At 46.9% G+C, this 21,796-nt stretch overlaps 1 protein-coding gene across 1 annotated transcript; it reads left to right on the top strand.

The window, feature by feature from the left end:
• Positions 1-353: 353 nt before the first annotated feature.
• TUBA8 (tubulin alpha 8) lies at positions 354-20,799 on the top strand. The gene is made up of 5 exons (XM_040974552.1): positions 354-503; positions 13,823-14,045; positions 15,420-15,568; positions 16,714-17,394; positions 20,100-20,799. Exons 1-5 carry the CDS (start codon positions 387-389, stop codon positions 20,391-20,393), a joined length of 1,464 nt encoding a protein of 487 aa, XP_040830486.1. The 5' UTR covers positions 354-386; the 3' UTR covers positions 20,394-20,799.
• The last annotated feature ends 997 nt before the right edge of the window (positions 20,800-21,796 follow it).

Raw genomic sequence — 21,796 nt, 5'->3', positions numbered from 1 at the left:
CCCAGACACAGAGCTGAAACTGGAACCTGCAGGTCCCACCATTTGAGCCACACCTGTCTTCTTTGGGATTCGGGTTGACCAGTCCGCAGGTGCTTCTCCTGCCTGGGCTACATTGGGGAGAAATGGCTTTTCATATTCTGGAGCAGTCAGAATTATACTGGCTGGATCCTCTGGGGGGGCGGGGGTGGAGAACCGGTCTGTAACCTGGCAACTTTGGGAATAGGACTGCCGCCCCCGCCAGGCCGGTGAGGAAGCCTTAGGTTCAGGCGCAGCAGGCTTCTTTCTAGCAGCCGGGCGGGGTGGCGGCTGGTGAGAGATTTGAGCCGCTGGTGGGCGGGGAGCAGGCATTGTGACCTGCCAGGTCCCTCCCCTCCGGGAGCACTGTGATGCTGCAGGGCAGCTGCTGGCCCAGCGTGAGCGTCCCCGGCCCCCTCCCGCCTAGTGCCATAACAGCGGAGGCGGCGGGATCTGGAACAGTTGGGGCGGGCAGGCCCAGCGGGGAGGCGAGCGGCCGCTATGGTGAGCTTAACCTGGGCAAGCGCTGGTGCTTAGGGTCCGGAGTCCTGGGGCGGGGTGGGGGTGTGTGTGTGTGTGTGTGTGTGTGTGTGTGTGTGTGTGTGTGTGTGTGTGTGTGTGTGTGTGTGTGCCCGCGCTAGGGGTACCAGCCTAGTCAGGGAGAAGTGGGGCAGTGGGGCGGGGGCGGCAGGTGAATTCTGCGTTTTGGATTTGCAGAGCTGGGAGCTTCCTGCGGGATGTCCGCTAATGACCAGGGTCCGCGCTGTCCAGTGGAGGACACCTGTGCCTTTTATGGTTCAGGGAAAGTCGACCCTGCTGGGAGAATTGGGCAGGTGAGGGCAGGAGGGCTCTGAGCAGCTTGCGGCTCCAAGGCGGAAGAAAATGATGAGTTAATCCTTCTGGATAAGGGGTCTGGGCTGGAGAGTGGATACCGGAAGGGTCCCAAATAAGATCGCGGGCCCAGGGCATCACAGTCTTCTCCCACTCTGAGTTGTGTGGGGGCCCCTACAACTCTAGCGCTGCTACTAACTTCCCTGGTACCCGGAACTGTGCCAGCTGCTCACCTTGACCTCCGGGAGGGAGGCTGGGGGACCTCTCCCTTCACCTTGTATTTCCTTTTCTGGCTCGTGGGGCTCCAGGAGGCGGATCCTCCCCCACCTCCATTCTTGGAGCAGATTTTATTTGCTGGAGAGGAACATCTTCCCCAAGTCCCTCCCGCCCCCGCACTCTGCAGGCCCACAGGGCAGTGTCTCCCCTTCCAGCCCCTAGCTGCCCCCGGGGGAAGGGAACTAAAATTGCCCTCCAGACACCTCCCTTCCTCCACCCAGTCTTCTCCCCAAGGCTTGGAAACTCTGGAATCTTTTAGAACCGTGATGTTTTAGGGTTAGAGAGGGGGAGGTAGAAAGGTTGGTGGAGGGTGGGGGCAGCTCAGCAGTCCAGGTCGCGTTCTCCCACACCCCTCGCTCCAGTTGTCGACGAGGGACCAGGCAGGTAGAAGCCCTCTTCTCCCCCCACTCCTGCTGTTTTTGTTTTTGTTGTTTTTAAGTGGAGAGAGGGTCATATCTGGCCTCAGCCTAGCTCTGCTTCTAGCTCTGGGGTGCCCAGCACCCTTCCAGAGCACACCCCGGAGACCGTCGGAGGACCCACTTCTGCCGGATGCTCCCGGCGGGGCCCCAGAAGGAGCGCAGAGCCGAGGGTTCAGAGTTTTGGCTCTTGGTTCTACAGCTCCTGTGTGACTGCAAGAAGTCACGGAACCTCTCTGGACTGCTTTGCATTATATACGTGTGTAATGGGGGGTTGGGGGGGGCGCCTGGGTTATTTTTCAACTTTCCAAGGCTCCACATAGATTTTTTTTTAAGAAAACCTCTTCTTATAAAGAATTTCAAGCATATTTGAGAGTGTCATAAATCCAATTCAAAACTCCGATTTCAACAGTTACCGAGTTCTGAACAGTTTCATTTCAACTATTCATCTATGTTCATTTGATGCGAAACCCAGGCTCCATATTCTGGAACTGATGCATAATATTTAGCGCATCTAGTCTGTATCTAGTCTGTGAACATTTTTCCAAGCGCCTTCCCTTGTATGTAATAATTCGTACATGAATCATGGAGTGACACGTGAGATGGAACCTTCGGGAAGCTTACAGTAGGGGAGCCAAGAGTCCTAACCCATCTCTTTGAACACATTTCAACATTTATTCATCAGCTGAGATTTGGAAAACATTCAGTAAATCAAGCATGGAAAGAAATCTTATTTTAAAGCTACTTGAGAATTTAGAAGGGTGCCTAAGCATTTTGAAATTCATGCCTGAGTATTTTGGAAAGGAAGTGTCTTATTTACTATGAAACACCAAATTGTGTGTAGTAAGTTCTACTTGAAAATGTACCTAGGTACCCAGCACTGCTTTGAAGGGCACACTTCTTGAAATTTATTTATTTTTGATTTTTATAGTAGGTATTTACCACTATAAGAACCTCTCTTTTTTTTTTTTTCTTTTTTAATACTGGACACACTTCTCAAAGCCTAGAGTGATACATCGGTAGACCTTGGGTTCAGGAATCCAACCCCAAGAAGTGACCTGACCCTCTCCATCTGCTGGTTGCATTTCAGACAGCTGGCTGTCACACACCCCTGCCCTATAGGGGCTGGGTCGGGGGGAGGCTCTGCTGGTGTTTAGCAAAATTCTATCTGCCATTGCTGTAGGTCCTGGGTAAGAAATAGGCAACTAATCCTAATGCATGCTTTTGAAATGCATTCCTCTGGTTACTAGGCAGGTGAGTGAACTGGCCCTTCTTTGCAGTGATCCACCACATCATGTTAACATTTCAATCCTGGAGTCCTGGAGCCTGAAGTCAGAGCTGGTAAAAAGTTGAGTCAGAACTTGAATTTATAACCTCCGCCCTGCCAAAGCTTTTTTGTTTTGACAGTTGTTTATTTACCTGAATGGAAGAATTATACACAGAGAGAAAGGGGGAGAGAGAGAGACAGAGAGAGAGAGAGAGACTGTCTACTGGTTCACTCTTTAAATAGCTTCAACAGTGGGAGCTGGGCCTGTCTGAATCCAGGAGCCAGGGGTTCCTTTAGGGTCTCAGCTGTGCATGCAGAGGACTCAAAAGACTTGGCCCATCCTCCAGTGCCTTCCCATGAAGCTAGATTAGAAGTGGAGCAGCTGGGACATGAACTGGTGCCCATATGGTGGCGCAGTTGTTGGTTTAACCTGCTGTGCCATGGCACCCACCCGGAAAGCCTCCATTGAGCAGGATTGTACAGGATCAGCAGACTGATGTTCTAACAGCGTTCTCCTCGGCTCTCAGTGTCCTGGTGAGCAACTCTGCTGGGTACGAATGCTGCGCTTCTTTGGGACAGTGACATGGAGAGCACTGGCCAAGTGCCCCAGCGCAGCCCACGCCAGAGATGTCAGAGCACAGAGAACATATCTGGAGCTTCTGGGGGAGGTGGCACTGTTGAAACATGGCCTCCTTAACTCCATTCCTTTTGGATTGGGGAGCTCTAGTTCAGATGGGAATGGAAATCTGTCACCCTTCAAAAAGACAGTTGTGTGCATGAAGGCAGTGTGTTCCAGAGGCGAGAGGGATGTTTGCAGTCCTTTGGCAATCTGCTTTGAGGGTCTGTTTTCAATGCGGCTGCAGGCCACTGCCATATCCTCCTTCCACATCACAAAGTGTTGGGTTCTCTAGAGGCGTTTGGTTACGTGCTTCTTGGCACGGGAGCCTTGGTCAGCAAGAGTTCCCTGAGGAGCAGAGCGACGGCAGAGGGCACACCTGCTGGGCGAGAGGCAGCTGGTGAGTTTTGATGGGAACCACTGGCCCTTGCAGAGCTGTGGGCCTGCACTTAGGGGTGTTCGTCCCATCGCTGATCTCCTTCGGGAGGGGACTCCGGAGTCACCTAGCAAGGAAGATGAAAGACAAAAAGAATTTTTTGAGAAGCAAAGAACGAAGACTAGGGGTGGGTGGGAGGATGTTCTTACAGGGCAGAGAAAGTGGATCAAGGATCAGTGAGCAGTTTTCCACTGGGATGACCTTGGCTGTGACCTTTGTGGCTAGCATTTCTCCTGTCTTCCTGCTGGAATTTCTCCCAGGCCTTAAGTTGTAGACGTGAATGGGAGAATGGAGTGGGCACTGAATGTGTCACTCTTTTTCCATTTTTTGCATTTATCAACAGTATTAGCTAAAACCCAAGCAAGGAACTTTAAAAAAAATATGTATTTTATTTTATTTTTTAAGATTTATTTTGATTGGAAAATCAGATATATAGAGAGGAGGAAAGACAGAGAGGAAGATCTTCCATTTGTTGATTTATAACAGTGGTCACAACGGTTGGAGCTGCCCCGATCTGAAGCTAGGAGCCAGGAGCCTCTTCCGGGTCTCCCAAATGGGTGCAAGGTCGTCTCCTTAACTGCTTTCCCAGGCCACAAGCAGGGAGCTGGATGGGAAGTCGGGGTAGCCAGGATGTGAACCGGTGCCCACACACGAGATCGACATGTGCAAAGCAAGGACCCTAGCCACTAGGCTACCATGCTGCACCCTTGTTTTATTTACTGCAGGGAGAGTCAGAGAAAGAGATCTTCCAGTGCCAGCCCACTCCCCACATGGCAGCAAGCCCTGGCCCAGTCAGGAGCCTGGAAATCTGTCTGCATCTCCCATGTGGGTGGCAGAGGCCCAAACACTTGCACATTCCCCGTTGCTTTCCCAGTTGCATTAACAGGGAAATGAATTGGGAGCAAAGCCACGGGGACTCGGAGTTGTGCTCAAATAATAGCACCCTGATGTCTCAGGTAGCAGCTTAAACTGCAGGGCCACCCCCCCAACCCCACCCCCTGCCACCACTGCCCACCAGGAACTTTGGACATCACAGGGTCTCTTATGCTGAAGTTACCAAGCTCCCGTGGTTCCTGCTGTTGGTCTTATGTCGGCTGGATTGCTGCCTTAGCTGAAGCACCACTTGGGTCTCTCTCCCGAGCTGCCTTCACTCACTCGCGTTCATTTAGGTCATCTCTTTGCCCTTGCTGTTTCTGGCTTGCTGTCTGTTCTTTGTTCTGAGCTATTCCCAAATAGGCTTGCTCTCTTTGAAGACTTCAGAGCTGCGACAATTTAATCTTTGATGAATCACATTTGTTCTTGCTTTAATTATCTCTCTCAAATTCTGAATCTCTGCTCTGCTTGCTCTCCCTGACCCTAGGTCCTAAAATACATGCGATTTATTATCCTAGTCTGACAACCAGAAATGATTCAGTGTAATAATACGCTTCCTGCCAATGACTGGGTGGCATCTGAGCACACGGATGCCCAGGGGAGTGTGTGTTGCCCATGTGGCATATCCTGCTGGCCTGGGTCCATTCCATGAATAGATAATAGCCCAGGTTTACTGTTTTGGATGCTTACAAAATGATTTTTAAAACTTTTAGGAACTCACTGTACTCAGGACAGTCATGAACTGGTCTTAGCCCTCTGAGTAAAGCAAAAGGAAATGACTAATATTAATGTGAACAGAGTGTGTTTGAAACAAGGAAGAGTCTTAAATGTGGCCGTCCTGTTATCCCAGTGAAGCAGGGAGCTGGATGGGAGGCAGGGCTGCCCATATGGGATCCCAGCGCGAGCAAGGCAAGGGCTTTAGCTGCTGGGCTACCATGGGGAGGTCCTCGTGTACGCTTTTAAAGATCTTTTCCTTATGTTCAATTGAAGAGAGCTTGATTGTCACGTGCAGTGGTGAAGACTGCTATTGGTCAACCCTGTTGGGGTTCTGTGCCCCCTCCTGGATGTTCTTTCTCTAGATCAGGGAAATTCTCCCTTATTCTTTCATTAAATACATTTTAAAACCCAGCTTCTCTTTAGTACTTTCTGGGACTCCCATAACTCTTCTATTTGGTCTTTTTAATAGTGTATTTCAATTCTTGAAGACTTTTGTTTAGCCTGATCCAACTCTGCTTCCAGCTTTTTGTTTGCTTCCTTCTGGAGAGAAGAAATTTCTTCCAATTTTGAGATTCTTTCTACTGCTTCCCTAATTCTATTTTGGAGACTCTCCACTGTACTTTTAATGTGCTCAACTGTATTCTTTTATTATTATTATTATTATTATTATTATTATTATTATTATTATGACAATCCTTACATATTTAATTAGGGTAAAGAAAGGTTCAAGGGTTACAGGGAAGTGGGCAAGACCATCACTTCCATACCACTTCCTTCATGTATCTGAGGTAAAAGGGGATATAGAGGAAGAAGCCCCACCCAGTTTCCCACCAACCCCAAGTCCTGGATGTGGGGCATGCTCTGAGATACTCGATCGAGTGGTTCCAGTAGTTCACCATTCATGGATCACTACCAGTCTCACCACTCCAAGCACGGTGTGGTCGTTGAAGAATCCATTGATTGACAGTCCCTTCTAGAGTCTCCATTTGCCCAGCATTTTGCTGCTCACAGATAGCTGAGGTTGTTGATTGACTTGTTCTCTTTTCTTGGTTAAGACTCTGAGTCCAGTGTCTTGACTGCAGAGATCCTCAAAGAAATTTTGAGGTATTCCCAGTCCAGATTCCTGTGTGTTTTAGCAAGCATAGGACCCGGCACAGTCCATCGCCCCATTCATCAACTGTATTCTTAATTTCTGAAATATCAGCTTTCATTTGATTCATTCCCTGTGTGACATATTCCTTGAATTCCTTGAACTCCTGTATTATGTGCTTCTTACTGTTGGTAAGAAGCTTTATAACAAGTGTTTTGAATTCTGTATATCCCATTTTCTCCATGTCTTCCTTAGTTAACTCTGAGGTTGGCAAAGGCTTTTGCTCCTTTGCAGGGGAGTCTTCAGTAATATTGATTGTGTCTTTGTCTCTTCTTTTGCTCTTGGTCATTGTACTTCTGGTTAAGATGGTGGAATAGGGTAAAGACACATTTAAACAGATGGAGAAACCTTAGCTGGTGTGAAGTAAAGTGGGCACATTCCAGCAAATAGGAGAGGAGAGAATGATAGCAGAGGGGTACCTGGAGACTAACAGACACAGGAAAGCAGTGGACATGATGGTGTGACATTGCAGTGACCAATACCCCAGCAATATTCAGTGAGCAGCGATCAGAACTGTACTGGCAGCCAGAAGGTGGGAAGGGACGTTCACCAGGAGCTCAAGAGGTGAACCTAGACAAAGAATTGCCCATCCTGCTGGTCTGTTGGATTTGATCAGGAGGAGAGACAGAGCAACAGATCGCACACAGGCAGTGTGGGAACAGGGTGGATTTAACAGCCTAGTCCATCCCCTAGAGCTCTATTGGGTGCCATTTTGTGTAGGGAGGCAAAGGCTATGGGACAGGATTGCACATGCACTGAGCTGGGAGCAAACTCATTTCAGGCTCAGTAAACTGCAACAATGTGGCATCCTACAGGTTCCACCCAAGATAGGTCCAGGTAGCCCTCAGACCTGACGGCCAGCAGATCACGAATTGTACTATTGGCACATCAGGTACCATTTTGTATGGTGTGGCAAAGGCTTTAAGACTGCAGAGTCAACAGTAAGCTGTGCATGCACTAAGCTGGAAGTGAACTCACTGAGCTCAGTGCATTGCACTGGTCCCAGAGGGAAAATAATACCTACTTTGGCATTGTACAGGTCAAAATAGATTTGCATGGCCCTCAGACCTAATGGCCAACAGGTTCTGGGAAGATCATCACCAACAACCTATATATAGGACACTTGGTGTCTCCTCAATCCTGGGAACTGCTCTAACAGGAAGTGGGAGAAAGGTTGTAGAGACAACAGTGCAGCCTCAGCCTGGTATCACAGGAGGTGGAGAGCGGTGAGCCAGGAGTTGGGACTACAGAGATCACGGCAAAAGTCTAACATAAGATCTCAGACCTGGAACTGACTGGAGGGAGTGGCACAAGTGACTCCAAACAAAGAGCTGTGTACCAACCACAACAATTAAAATTGAATTGTCAACCTTTGGGTGACAAGGATCCTTTGTTTTACTCACTGGATCCGGTTCTGTGGACAGTGCTTGAACGTAGCACATACTCAATAAATGTAGAACTGATCTGAATGAAAAACTTGCTGGAAGGGGCTTACAACCCATTTAACAAGAAGAGTGTTCATGCATGAGACGTTGATAAGAAAGACACTCAGCTTGTTGAAGGAGGAATATTCACAGCAACTCTGAAGTGTGGAGACATGCTGCGATGCTGTAGGGGCAGTTGAGGTGGATGCAGGAGCTGTCTGCAATGAGACAAGATGAAAGGCTTTGTGATAGCATGCTGCTGGGGCCCTGTGCCAGGTGGTTGCTCTCTGGATTTCCTGGAGGAAGTGACATTTCACTTGAAACCCAAAGGATGCATAGGAGTTAGCCTAGTTTTTCAGTGCCATGTTGCCCATAATTCTACAGAAAAATTTTATCCTAAGAAGGAAGGGAGTAGATAATTTTGGAAGTCATTTCAGCACTAGGTCTGTGTAAAGGCGGTGTCATCCTTTCCTGTGGAAAGCCACTGCTAGACCTCTGCTTCTCCCTTATTTTTACTTTCCAGACTGTTGAGCAGAGGGGCTCCAATGCCACAGCAGAAAGCCCTGTCACCTCTGCGAGGGACCCAGCAAAACAGAACCCTGAGCTGTAGAGGCCCTGGTTTAAAAGAGAAGAGTGAGTGAATGAGAGATGGAATGAGCTCTCATCAGCTGAGTGAAGGAGTTTGAAACATGAGTTCGGAACAAACACCTGACCGATACTGGTATCCACTGTCAGGCCTCTGCTGATGCAGCTGTAGCTAGACTCCTGTGCCCGAGTGTTCAGAGCACACGTGAGGCAGCAGGTGGTGGTTGACCTGAGCCAGGGTCAGAGAAGCTCTGTGGTTCAACAAATGACCCTGCATGTGGTCTGCACATCACAGCTGTGAACTCTCGAATCTGTCCCCTTTTCTCTCTGAACCTCAACTTTTCCATCTGCGCAGTAATGGACAAGGAATCATGCTGGGTTGTCTAGTCTAGCTCTGATATCACGTCCCTGCTTATGACAGATGGATGGGCTTTCCTGGGCATTGAAACTGACTCTCCAGCAGCATCAGCTCTGGGTCTGCTCTGTGCTGCTTGCAGGCAGAGAGATGGGGGCCACTGACCAAGCAGAAGGGCTGGTGGAGGTTAGTTCAGGGCCTGAGCCGGAGCAGTGAAAGAGGCCTGGTGGAGTGCTGACAATGCCCTAGCTTCAGGTTTCACCTGTGATTTTTTTTTTTCATGTAACGTTCTTTTATTTATTGTATTACTTTGAACAGTACACACCCCGTACACACACATAGAGAGAGAGAAATTTTCCATTTACTGGTTCTTTCCCCAGATAGTGATAATAGACAGGAAATACTGAAGCCTGACACTCATTCAGGACCTCCAATAATACAGTTGAGCAGAAACCCAGCTCTTTGAACTTCATCTGCTCCCTCCTGGATGCGCACTTGCAGGAAGCTGGAGTCAGGAGTCGAGCTGGGACCCGAACCCAAGCTCATCACTGTAGGGACGCAGGTGATTTAAGTGGGGGGGGGGGGTAACTGTTATACCAAATGCCCACTTCCTATTTTATTTTTTAGATAGTAATCTAAAATTATTTTGTTGGGGGAGGAGGTGAGAGAGAAACATGGAGGAGAGATACCTCCCATTTTCTCTTGCATTCTTCAGATGGCCTTGTTGGCAAGAACTCAGTCTAGGTCTGCCGTGTGGGTGGCAGGCACCTTGCCACTTAAATCATCATGGCTGCCCCCCAGAAGCAGAGCTGGAACTTGAACTCAGCCACCGGGGCATGTTGGTGTGCCAAATGCTGTCTTAAGTTCTGTTCAACAAACCTTAAAGTCTTTGTTTGCCCTCACCAATAACCACATGAAATGGAACAAAAATTCACACCCTCACTCCTACTCTTCCTGCTTCCTTTATTATATATATGTGTAAGTATGTGTGTATACATATATATTTCTCTTTCCTGTAATGTACTATTATGCCACTAAGAGTATAATGCCATATATAATGTATAGAATGTATATTATATATCTAATATCTAATATAATAATAGCATTGTTGTGTTATAATATATAACATATGTTATATATAATGCCATTATTATATAATATTTCATCATAATATATGTATCATATTATTATATGTATTATATAATGTTTCTATATTTTATAATATATTTTAGATATATTCTGTTATAATGTGGAATGTGTATAATATAGAAAGTATATTATATATTTTATATAATGCCATTATAATAATGCCGTACATATAATTTAGATACACTAAGAATTATTTTCCCGTATTTACTGCACATGCTGTCCTTGTTAAAGTATTTTAAAATCTATACACCATGGCATTTCCCGCCTACATGCTTCAGCTGCAACTCTAAAAAACAGGGATATTTTCATTGTCACCCACATTTTCATTACTGTGCTTGACAAAAATTGATCACTTTCTCTATTCGTCCCACAAATATTTTGACTTGTTGAGGGCCGATTGCTAAGTTCACAGAATCCACACGGTTGTTACATTTCTTAGGTTTCTTTTCATACGGAGCCGTCTCCAGTTCCCCGATAAAATGTTCCACCTTCTGAATTGGTCTCGTTTTACCGGGTGACTTCACTTGTCCCTCTGAGCTTTGTGTTTTTTGCGCTGAGGAAGCTAAATCTGAAGAGTTCCATAAATGAAGGTTGATTTTATTTTTAATTGAGAGATGGGCAGAGATCTGCTGATTCATTCTCCAAATGCCTGGGTCTGGGATTGGGATTGGGAAGTGGTGGGAAGAATCCACCCACTTCCTGTTGGGTGGTGCTCTGCGTCTCCTACTGCGCTTAATGTCTGCTTGGGTCTCTGTTAGTGGTGCTTAAGATCAACTAGGCTTAGGCTGGTGATTCCAGTCCTCTTGTCACTGTGTTACAGGTCAGCTGTGATTTTTTAAAGGCTCTATATTTTGCTCCCCCATTAACCTTTCACTTGTTGGGGTTGGCAGTTGTGTTTCAAATCATTGATGTGGTTAGAAACTGTATTTCATAACCTATCATACCATCTACGTTGGTGAACAGATATGTCTTAAAAGACATTCTTCTCTAAGAATAAGAAACATCTGGAGAAACAGAATAAGAAACAGGTTAAGCTGTTGCCTGCCATGTTGGCATCCGTTATGGGCCACACTTCATGTTCTGGCTGTTCCATTTGCCATCCAGCTCCATACTGATGTGCCTGGGAAAGCAGTAGAGAAAGTGCCAAATGACTGAGCCTCTGTGCCCAAGTAGGAGACCTGGAAAAAGTCCCCGGAGGAAACTCTATACTTCTAAACCTGTATTGTGAAAAATGGGAAATCCATTCATTTTATATGTTAAAAATAAGAATAATAAATTTAAAAAACCTCAGAGAAAATCTCATTTGTTCTACCTACCTGATAGAGAAATTTCCTTTTTTTAAAAAAAAAATGTTTATTTATTTGAAAGGCAGAGCTAGAGAGAGAGGGAGCTAGAGATCTTCCGTCTGTTGGTTCACTCCCCATGGCTGCAGTGGGTGAAGCTGAGCCTATCCAAAGCCAGGAAGCAGAAGTTCCTTCTGGGTCTTCCACAAAGATGCAGGATCCCAAGGACTTGAGTCATCCTCTACTGCTTTCCCAGGCCACAAACAGGGAACTGGATGAGAAGTGCAGCTATCTGCACTTATAGGTGGAGGATTAGCTAGTTCAACCATTGTGCCGGCTCTGATCAGACTCTTTTTCAAGCCTCTCTAATGTGCCCTGAGTTTAGACACTTCCCTGGGAAGCCACATTTGCTTGTTAAATGGGAGGAAGTGGTCCGGCTTGATGATGTGCTAGCTGTGAGGTGGCTTCAGGATGTAGAGCCGTGCTGTTATTGGGCGTGAACTGAATCCTCTGGTGAAAGGAGAGCTGGAGAACCCCCAACAAAGGAGAAAGATTTGAGATCTGACACCCTCAACTTCTTACATGTAATTCTTTGAGGTGGGGGACAAAGCCCGACAAGGTGATGTCATGATGAAAACATCATGACAACAACAGCAATTTGGTTCAAATTCTTTTCAGATGAGAAGGCTAAGTAACTTAGCCAAAGTCAAACATTATAGCAAGTAAATTGAGAAGGCAAGATCTGTGAGTGATGTTTTTCCTGGGCACTTAGGATGTGGGGCTGTGTGACGTATGGGCATCTCTGGACCCAAAGGTAAGGGCTGAGCACCATTCAGCCCCGCACTGAAATAATCATAGAGTAATCGTCTTGGAGATGTTGCTCAGTGCAGCTATTCTGCTCCCCCTGCCTGGAGGATCCGCCAAGTTCCCACCAGCCCCATCCTTGGACGTGCCCTCTGCCTGTCTCCACCCCCAGCCATGTTCTCTGGAGGCTCTGCTGCTGGCTTGTGTTACCTGAAGCTGGAAAATGCTGCCAGGTCATGGATAAGAATAGAAACTCACAGGCCAGCACATGTTTCCCTGCTGGGCACTGGCAGGTGTCCCAGGTATAAGATGCCTTATGCGGGTCAGTTCTTGCCACAGGCAGAATGTGAGTCCATCTTCCAGCAAAACATCGTGGGTTTCTATTCTCTCTTTGTCTCTCTCTCTCTCTCTCTCTCTCACACACACACGAACATCCTTCTCCACATCTTAAACTGTCAGTACCAGGATCAGTCGGGACATTGCGGCTTCACAGAGAGGAGGACATGCTAAAGTGTAGCTGTATTTAACACCTGGTCTGACGCAAGCCAGGGTGCAGGTTAGATCTTACGGTTATTTAGCATTGAAGGAGAGACTGATCCTAACACCCCTACCCCACCACCAGGTTTCTTTCATGTATTAATGCTTTCTTATGTCTACTTTGTAACTGTAACACCAATAACACCCATGAAGCCCACTTCCAAAGCACATCATTCTCACAGGTGTTCATTTTCTGTATGATACTCCATGTGTGTGTGTGTGTGCATGCTCACATGTGTTTGTGCACATATTCACCATGTCTTGCACAATCAGGGCTTAGGAATGAATGCTGCTGCTGCTGCTACACATGGTGACCTATCATCTGCCCTCTTTTTTTTTTTGTGAGACCTATTTATTTATCTGGAAGGCAGAGTTACAGAGCGACATCATCATATTCCATCTGTTGGTTCATGTCCAGATAGTGGCAATAGCAAGTGGTAGGCCAATCCAAAAGCAAGGGCCAGGAGCTTCAACTGGATCTCCTCCTCCATGGACGGCAGGGGCTCACACACTTGGGCCATCATCTGTTGCTTTGCCCAGGCCGTTAGGGAGCTGGATGGCAGGTAGAGCTGCTAGGACATGCACTTGTGCCATTACAGGATGCCAGTGTCATAGGTGGTGCTTTCTTCTCAGTGCTGCCATCTGCTCAGTGCTGGAACTTGGTTCTTGTTCTCCTCGTTTTTATTCCGTTTTTCTGCAAAAAGGATTAACATAGGAAAACAACCTTAAGAGCATAAAAACAACTGTGTCTTCTGTGAAACCAAGTTTTGCTCTAACTGCAGTGGTGCCCAGGCAGCCCACACTGCAGATGGCACCCCATTATGGAATGGTTTGGCTAGAGGAATGAGCATCTTACTAGCTGAATGCCGAGTTGTCAGATACGTTCCCTCAAGTCCATGGTCAGGGCCCTAGGTTTCTCTGACCGGTGCCCAGGCAGCCCACACTGCAGATGGTACCCCATTATGGAATGGTTAGGCTAGAGAAATGAGCATCTTACTAGCTGAATGCTGAGTTGTCAGATACGTTCCCTCAAGTCCATGGTCAGGGCCCTAGGTTTCTCTGACCTTGTTGCTATTCTCTCTCCACAGAGGGAGTGCATATCAGTCCACGTGGGCCAGGCAGGAGTTCAGATTGGAAATGCCTGCTGGGAGCTCTTCTGCCTGGAACACGGCATCCAGGCAGATGGCACCTTTGGCGCTCAAGCCAGCAAGATCAACAATGATGACTCGTTCACCACCTTTTTCAGTGAGACTGGCAATGGGAAGCACGTGCCCCGGGCTGTCTTAGTAGATCTGGAGCCAACTGTGGTAGGTAAGTATGGGGTAAGATCTCCAGAGAAAGCAACCGGAGACCGGGGGCCTTGGCCTGCAAAGGCTCAGCAGGCAACATCTTCAACTGAGAGAAGAGGTGGCTCAACAAGAGCCCAGCACCAGCATGATGGCTGCCAGCTCCTTGGGGTCCCCAGTGTTTTGGGAGATCTTATAATACAGACCAAGGGACTGTCCTAAGCTTTGCAGAACAAAACTGCTAAACAAAACCACTGAAGACTGAAATAGAAACTGTGAGTAACTACCTAAGAAAAACAGTTCAAACAATTTGAGAAATTGTGAGCAGTCCCTAGAGAGTTTCCGAAGGTACAGGTTTCTGATTCTATAATAATTGCAGGCTGTCCTCACAGGTCTGGTATTACCTTTGCTGTATCTTCTATATCTTATTTATATACTAAATTGTAGAACACCAGGTGCGTTCTTTCAGAGCCAGGGATTGCTACAGTTCTGGATGAACCTCATGTGGATTTAGGAAAAACAGGGGGATTCCTTGTTTTGTCTTGCTGCTCAGTCCCTTTCTTCCTCAAGCCCTCTAGTGCAGTGTCTCAGACGGCAGCGTTTTCTCAGCTTCGAGGCTGAGTCCACTGGCAATGGATGGACAAATTCCCCAGAAATGTTTGGGTAAAGGCCTGGGATGCCTCATCATTGATTTATAGAGGCAACTGACTGAAGATGCTTGGTCCTGTGGATGCCTTGCACAGGTGGCCACTGCACAAATGATTGAGATCCTTGGGTGTGGGGGGAGTTCAGTGATCTTAAAATGATGGTGGGTCCTCATTTCACTGTCTTCCCTGCATATACCCTACAGAGAGCTTTGGAAGTGAGAATCCCTTGGAAACTTCTCTAGGGCCCCGAGGACCTGAGCGTAGCTGTGTTTAGAAGTCATTCTGGAATTCACCCAGTGTTTGACAAGTATTATTGCTACCTTGAGATGGAAGCGAAGGGTGGTGCAACCCTGCTGAGGCATAGGATCTGGGCAGGTCAGTCTTTCTCTGTGTCCATAGAACATTTTAAAGCAAGCAAAGGATGACTTTGCAGCATGAAAGCAAGAACAAAAGGGAGTTCAAGTAGAGGGGTCCGGGCAGGAGAGGGCAAAATCATTAACTTGGTTGTTGGTCTTTCTAAAGTTCCAGCCAGCATAACAATTGGCTTTTGTTGTCTGCTTGAATCCCAGCCTCTGGCTCTGTTGCTGGAATGTTCTCAGCTTTTTGGAGGTTTCTTTTGGAGTTGTCTGGGTTCACCTCATTGTAGTTTTGCAGGCAGGGGTAAGAGAAAAGCATCACGTGGTAGTCAGGTGAGAAATCCTTTCCCTGGAAAGCAAGATGGTAAAATGTAAGGGTTGCCTCTCTTTTGGTAGATGAGGTTCGGGCAGGAACCTACCGCCAGCTCTTCCATCCAGAGCAGCTCATTACAGGAAAGGAGGACGCAGCTAACAACTATGCCAGGGGACACTACACAGTGGGCAAAGAGAGCATCGATCTTGTCCTGGACCGCATACGGAAACTGGTAAGTGATGGCACAGGACAGGCTTGTTTCTATAGAAAGTTTTGATTTGAAAGAGAAAGAGAAGGGCCCGTCACTTGGTCTAATGGCGAAAGTCCTCACCTTGAATGCCCAGGATCCCATATGCACGCCGGTTCTATTCCTGGCAGTTCCCACTTCCCATCCAGCTCCCTGCTTGTGGCCTGGGAAAGTAGTCAAGGACAGCCCAAAGCCTTGGGACCCTGCAACCCATGTGGGAGACCCGGAAGAAGTTCCTGGCTCCTGGCTTCAGATCTGCTCAGCACTGGCCGTTGCAGTCACTTGGGGAGTGAATCAACGGATGGAAGCTCTTCCTCTCTGTATATCTGACATTGCAATAAAAATAAAATAAATCTTAAGAAGAGAGAGAGAAGTCTTCCATCCACTGGGTCACTCCTCAAATGTTTACAGCAGCTGGGGCTCTGTGAGCCTGAAGCCGGGAGCCTGGCACTTAATTTCAGTTTCATTCTGGGGACACAGGGACCTGGGGCATCATTCACTTTATCCTTGGGTGCACATGAACAGGAAGCTAGAGTCAGGAGTGGAGTTGGGACTTGAACTCAAACACTCCCCTATGGCACGCTGGCATCTCAAGGGACATTTCTGTCTGTCTCCCTTCCAGATAAAATGAACACTAAGTATGAAAAGCAAAAATGGTACCTGTAACTGTAGTTTGAACTCCATAAATATGTATGGCTATAGAACTTCAATATATAATAAAGATTTTTTAAACCCTGTAAATTCAAATGAAACCCCGACCCCAATTTCATTTCTGAACCTGGTATAACTGGGATCACCTTCCAAGGTGGGGGGTCCGGGTGTATGGGTCAGCAGTTCCCACAAAATCATACACGAGAAAGGGGAAGTGGGTCAAGAGCAAAGTCACTAGCCACTGTGGTGCTGGAAGTTTCACTTCTGGTGGAACCAACCTTTGTGTCCTTGGGGACATGTACATATGTTTTGTCACTCCATGTTTTAGCTGTCCTTTCCAAGATCGAATAGCCCCTTTTGTGCTTCCTTCTTCCTTCAGCCTGTTAGGACTTCAGTCACATCAAAATGTTGAGGGAGATAGTGCTGATGCAATGGACTCACCTGATTCGTGGTTTCTTCTCCCATCTTACTTTCCCCAGACAGATGCTTGCTCTGGCTTGCAAGGCTTCCTGATCTTCCACAGTTTTGGTGGAGGTACTGGCTCTGGTTTCACTTCTCTGCTGATGGAACGCCTCTCCCTTGATTATGGCAAGAAGTCCAAGCTAGAGTTTGCTGTCTACCCAGCTCCCCAGGTCTCGACTGCAGTGGTCGAGCCCTACAACTCCATCTTGACCACGCACACCACACTAGAACATTCCGACTGTGCATTCATGGTGGATAACGAGGCCATCTATGACATCTGCCGCAGGAACCTAGACATCGAACGCCCCACCTACACCAACCTCAACCGCCTCATCAGTCAGATCGTGTCCTCAATCACTGCCTCTCTCCGCTTCGACGGGGCCCTCAACGTGGACCTCACCGAATTCCAGACCAACCTGGTACCCTACCCCCGCATCCACTTCCCACTGGTCACTTACGCACCCATCATCTCTGCGGAGAAAGCTTATCATGAACAACTGTCAGTGGCCGAAATCACCAGCTCCTGCTTTGAGCCCAACAGCCAGATGGTGAAGTGTGACCCAAGACACGGCAAGTACATGGCCTGCTGCATGCTGTACCGGGGGGACGTGGTGCCCAAGGATGTGAACGTTGCTATTGCCGCCATCAAGACGAAGAGGACCATCCAATTTGTGGACTGGTGTCCCACAGGCTTCAAGGTGAGCACTGGTGCCTTAAGGAGATGAAGCGAGATTACCCAGAATGGGGGAGAAAGTGACTTTGGACTGAGCTACACTTCTGTGGGAGCATCACATTCGTTGTGATGATAAAGGGAGAGGGGCTTAAAGGTCACATTAATTTCAACATGTGGTTGAAACACAAATATTGCTGAAGCCATTTTAGAAATTGTAGGAGCTTTATACTGTTTTTAAATTGGTTAACCATCTTTGATTTCTGAAAATTGAAGAATGATCAATGTTTGTGTATTGGCCAGAACTACAGTGCAGTTGCGGATCCTGTTTCAGCTCAGCTTGCCCAAGGTTGATTTTCATGGATATTTTAATACTTCTGAAATATCATTGTGTGGTCATCTTAGCCTTAGAGTTAACCAGATTCTCCTCTAACAAAAGACACTTTCTCCCACTTTATTTTCAAAACTGTAACATTTGTCCTATAAGACTTCATTTACAGTAATGATAAAGTAAGGATGTGAGAAAGTCCATGGCCTGTCCTAGATGTCCATGGCCTATTCTAGATGTTTATGGTCTGAAAAGTGCCCAACTTTAGGGTTGGTGAGAAGATATAGAAGAGCTGGGGAAGAGCCCTGAGACCTATAAGCAGAAATGTTGAATTTTAGAAGCCACCTTTTGAGTTGGTTCCCATACAGTCTGTCTCTCTGCAATGAACTACTAGACCACCATGTCCCATGTTTCCATGCCTTTGTTCAGATAGCTACCATTATTTGCTTGATGCCCCCAAGTCATGCCTTTCAAAGGCTTTCTGAACACCTGCTGGGTACCAGGGGTGATGCTATCAGTTGCTGGGGATGAAGAAATGAGCACATCTTAGTTGTCCTTTGGTGGGAGTTGACAAGGCCTGGTGTGCTGGCCTCCTGGTTGGTTTACTTGGGTATCAGGCTATGATGATTTTTTTCTCTTCCATGGAGTAAGACAGAGTAGCATTCCTTCTTTCTGCTTTACCCTTAGCTATAATCTTTTTATTTCCCTTTAGACTTAACCTGGTTTTATATCAAGGCCTTCCAAAAATGGAATTCTTTCTTTCTTCAATTTTTTAAAATAGTATTTATTTTTTTTTTGAAAGGCAGGGTCACCCAAGAGAAGGAGAGACAAGGAAAGATCTGCTGGTTCATTCCCCAAATGGCCATAAAAACCAGGACTGAGTTGATCTGAAGGCAGGAACCAGGAGCTTCTTCTGGGTCTTCCATGTAGGTGCAGGATCCCAAGGACTGGAGCCATCCTCAGCTACTTTTCCAGACCACTAGCAGGGAGCTGGATGGGAAGTGGAGCAGCCTGGACATAAACTGGTGCCCATATAGGATGCCAGTGCCATAGGCAGAGGCCACTATTCCTTGGCAGTGGTTCTTTTTCAAGTTGAAGCAAGCAACACAAGCTAGTAGAATAAACCGTATAAAGGAAAAAAGAGAGCTGTGGGAATGGTCAGGAAATTCACAAAGGGATTCCTGCTCGTTTTCTCTCCTTTACTGTAAGCCGAAGCAATAGGGTATGTCCACACTTGATCTTAGCCAAAAGACTGAGAAACAGAAGGGTTAGGTCTAGAAGAGAAGCTAAATAAGGTAGTACTAGTGCTGCTAGCTGCTTTTCAGAGAATCACACACCAGGGGTATGAATGTTGCCGGACTTCATACTTCAGTGTTATTTCTAAGGATATTTGATGCCCCTTGATCTAAGCCAAGGGATATCACTGCTCAGAGGAGAGGAGAGCCGGTTTCAGCCACAGATTTATGCCGGTTAAGCCCGTATCCAGTAGGACTGTTCATTGCCTTTTCCCTTCTCCTTTTTGGCCATTTGACCCTTTCTCAGTATTACTTATAGCACCAAGATGTCAGTGGCATCTTGTAGGAGTGACAGCCCATTGTGAATCCATTTGATGGGTTACCAGCCTTTGCCCCATAGCCTGCTGCCACTTCCGCTCTCCACCTACCAAGAAGGCATGCATTTTCAATGCCGCGAATCTGAGACTTTGGCAACTAAAGGCATGGTGGCCGCTTAAGAGTGGTAGTTTTAGATGCAAGCAGGGTTGCCAGTGTCTTATAAATGATATCACACTTTGCCTGGTGTTAGCTTTGGTTTGAAATAACATGTGTGGGGAGGAGAGAGATTTCTAGCAGAGTAGCCCCACGTTAAGGCTGGGCTAGTGTTAGCTTGGAGGACCCTGGCATGTTACCAGAGCTCCGAGAGTTGGTTTAGCTAACTTGTTGCCTGGAAGGCTTGCTTTGGTTCTGAGAAGCCCTGTAAACTGGAGACACAGGTGTGATTAACATTAGTAGCATCCCCAAACCCTCAGATCTTTATTTCTCTGCACATCCCCATGGCCTTTCAGGCAACCTTTCACCCTTGACAGAGAAGCCTCCTAAATGTGTTTGCTAAAAAGCTAAGGGGGGAACTTCAGATGACAATTTGGGAAAGAATAATCTTTCAAATAGCTTCAAGTTTAGAAATTAACTTGCTTTTAAAAGGGAATATATTTCCCATGTAGAGATCAGTAGGTATTGGGGACTACGTGCTTAGTAATAATCTCATTCATTGCTCTCCCTCGTCCCGTTGCTGCTCTGCATGAACCCTTTGCCTCTGTCCCACACCCTGACCATGTCGTGCTATCTCCCTTTGTCTTGATGTGCTATTGCCCTTTAGATGACGTGTATCTTCCTCTCTCTGGTCCTCAGGTGGGCATCAACTACCAGCCTCCCACGGTGGTGCCAGGAGGGGACCTGGCCAAGGTCCAGAGGGCTGTCTGCATGCTGAGTAACACCACGGCCATTGCGGAGGCCTGGGCCCGCCTGGACCATAAGTTCGACCTGATGTACGCCAAGCGAGCCTTTGTGCACTGGTATGTTGGAGAGGGAATGGAAGAAGGAGAATTTTCCGAGGCCAGGGAGGACCTGGCTGCCCTGGAGAAGGATTATGAAGAAGTGGGGACTGATTCATTTGAAGAAGAAAATGAAGGGGAGGAATTTTAAATATACACCTTCCCCTTGGCTGTGTCTCTTTATTTATGCTGCTCCACCGAAACCACATTCAAGTATAACGTACCACTCTCCTATCCTGCCTGACTCTTGTCTACATAGGAGCAAGATGGTGAAAATAGTAACCACGTGTGCTGGGATTGGGCTAAACATGGATGAGGGCTCTGTCAGATGCCGTGCTAAGTGAGAACAACTTCATGTCAGATGGGAAATGAAGGCTACTGTATATGGGCGAGGGTGAAGCCAACTTGCACGTGTAAGGAGAACAAGGAGTTTAAGTTCTAGTGTTGGCTGAATCCACTCCACATCATGGCCTGCTGGCTGGAGAATGCTAAAATGTACAAGGAAAGAAATGGTCTGTGCAGTGGGGAGATTCTAGGCAGAGGTGAGCAGAAGTTCATGCTAACTGGTCTGCATGGCCTTGATATCATCTTGACGTGTCACACACCCTTTCATTCAGCTCACCCTCAAGATCCCCGATAGATAACTGCAACCATAGCACTACACAATACGAGGGCACTTTAAAATAGAAATGGAAAATGAAATTAAAAGAGAAGTTATTTAGGTATAAAAAATTTGAAATGTAATGTATATATAGGTGCTTTAAAGAAAGCTCACAGAAAAAGAGAAAGGGAATGAGAAGGGAGAGGAAAAGATTTGCCTTGTGCTACCTCCCTCCCTCCATGTGGCCACAGTGCTGGGGCAGGGCCAGTCTGAACCAGGAGCCAGGAGCTCTAGGTCACCCTAGGAGCTAGGTCAGTCCTAGCTCTAGGACACCCAAATACTTAGACTGTCTTCCGCTGCTTTCCCAGGCGCATCAGCAGAGAGCTGGATCAGAAGCTGAGGGGAGTAGCCAGAACTTGACCTGGTGCTCCAAAGTGGGACTCCAAGGTTGCAAGTAGTAACTTAAATTTCTGTGCTACAATTACCGACCCCTAGGCTTTTATAATGCTAACTTCATGAACTTTCTCAGCACTCTTTGTATAGATAACATCACAAGGGTTTTTGTTTTTTTTTAATCTCAAAAAGAATATCTTTTAGCTCCATTCCCCAATGAGCTTTTTGGAGTATTTTCTTGTATAGTATATATATATATATTTTCCTTCATGTATATATGATTGTGATAAGCCTTAACTTGTACTTTTGGCACAGTAGGAAATTGACAGCACTAATAATAGAGCAGTTGCAACAAAATGTCAGGAAAGTTGCAACTGTGGTTTCTCTTTCAACATCTTTTATTGTTCTCTGCCCACCCTTCTTTCTGGGGTAATTGAAACCACAGATAAGGAAGAACTCCTGTTCACTGGACAGGGCTTCAAGAGCTGGAGTTACAGCTCTCACACACATTCCATGCCTTTCTAAATCCATAAGTCAATGAATGAGAGCCTGTCCAATAG

This window comes from Ochotona curzoniae, unplaced genomic scaffold (genome assembly GCF_017591425.1).
Source record: "Ochotona curzoniae isolate NIBS_2020 unplaced genomic scaffold, NIBS_Ocur_1.0 contig_2457, whole genome shotgun sequence".
Taxonomy (NCBI): domain Eukaryota; kingdom Metazoa; phylum Chordata; class Mammalia; order Lagomorpha; family Ochotonidae; genus Ochotona; species Ochotona curzoniae.
Note: the sequence above shows the minus strand (reverse complement) of the source record. Positions and strands in the feature narration are given on the sequence as shown.

Excerpts from the sequence above, each read along its gene's own strand:
- TUBA8 (XM_040974552.1), top strand. The coding sequence starts at position 387 with ATGCTGCAGGGCAGCTGCTGGCCCAGCGTGAGCGTCCCCGGCCCCCTC. Across the intron at positions 15,569-16,713 it reads TGGACCGCATACGGAAACTG|ACAGATGCTTGCTCTGGCTT; the intron begins GTAAGTGATGGC and ends TACTTTCCCCAG. Across the intron at positions 17,395-20,099 it reads GGTGTCCCACAGGCTTCAAG|GTGGGCATCAACTACCAGCC; the intron begins GTGAGCACTGGT and ends TCTGGTCCTCAG.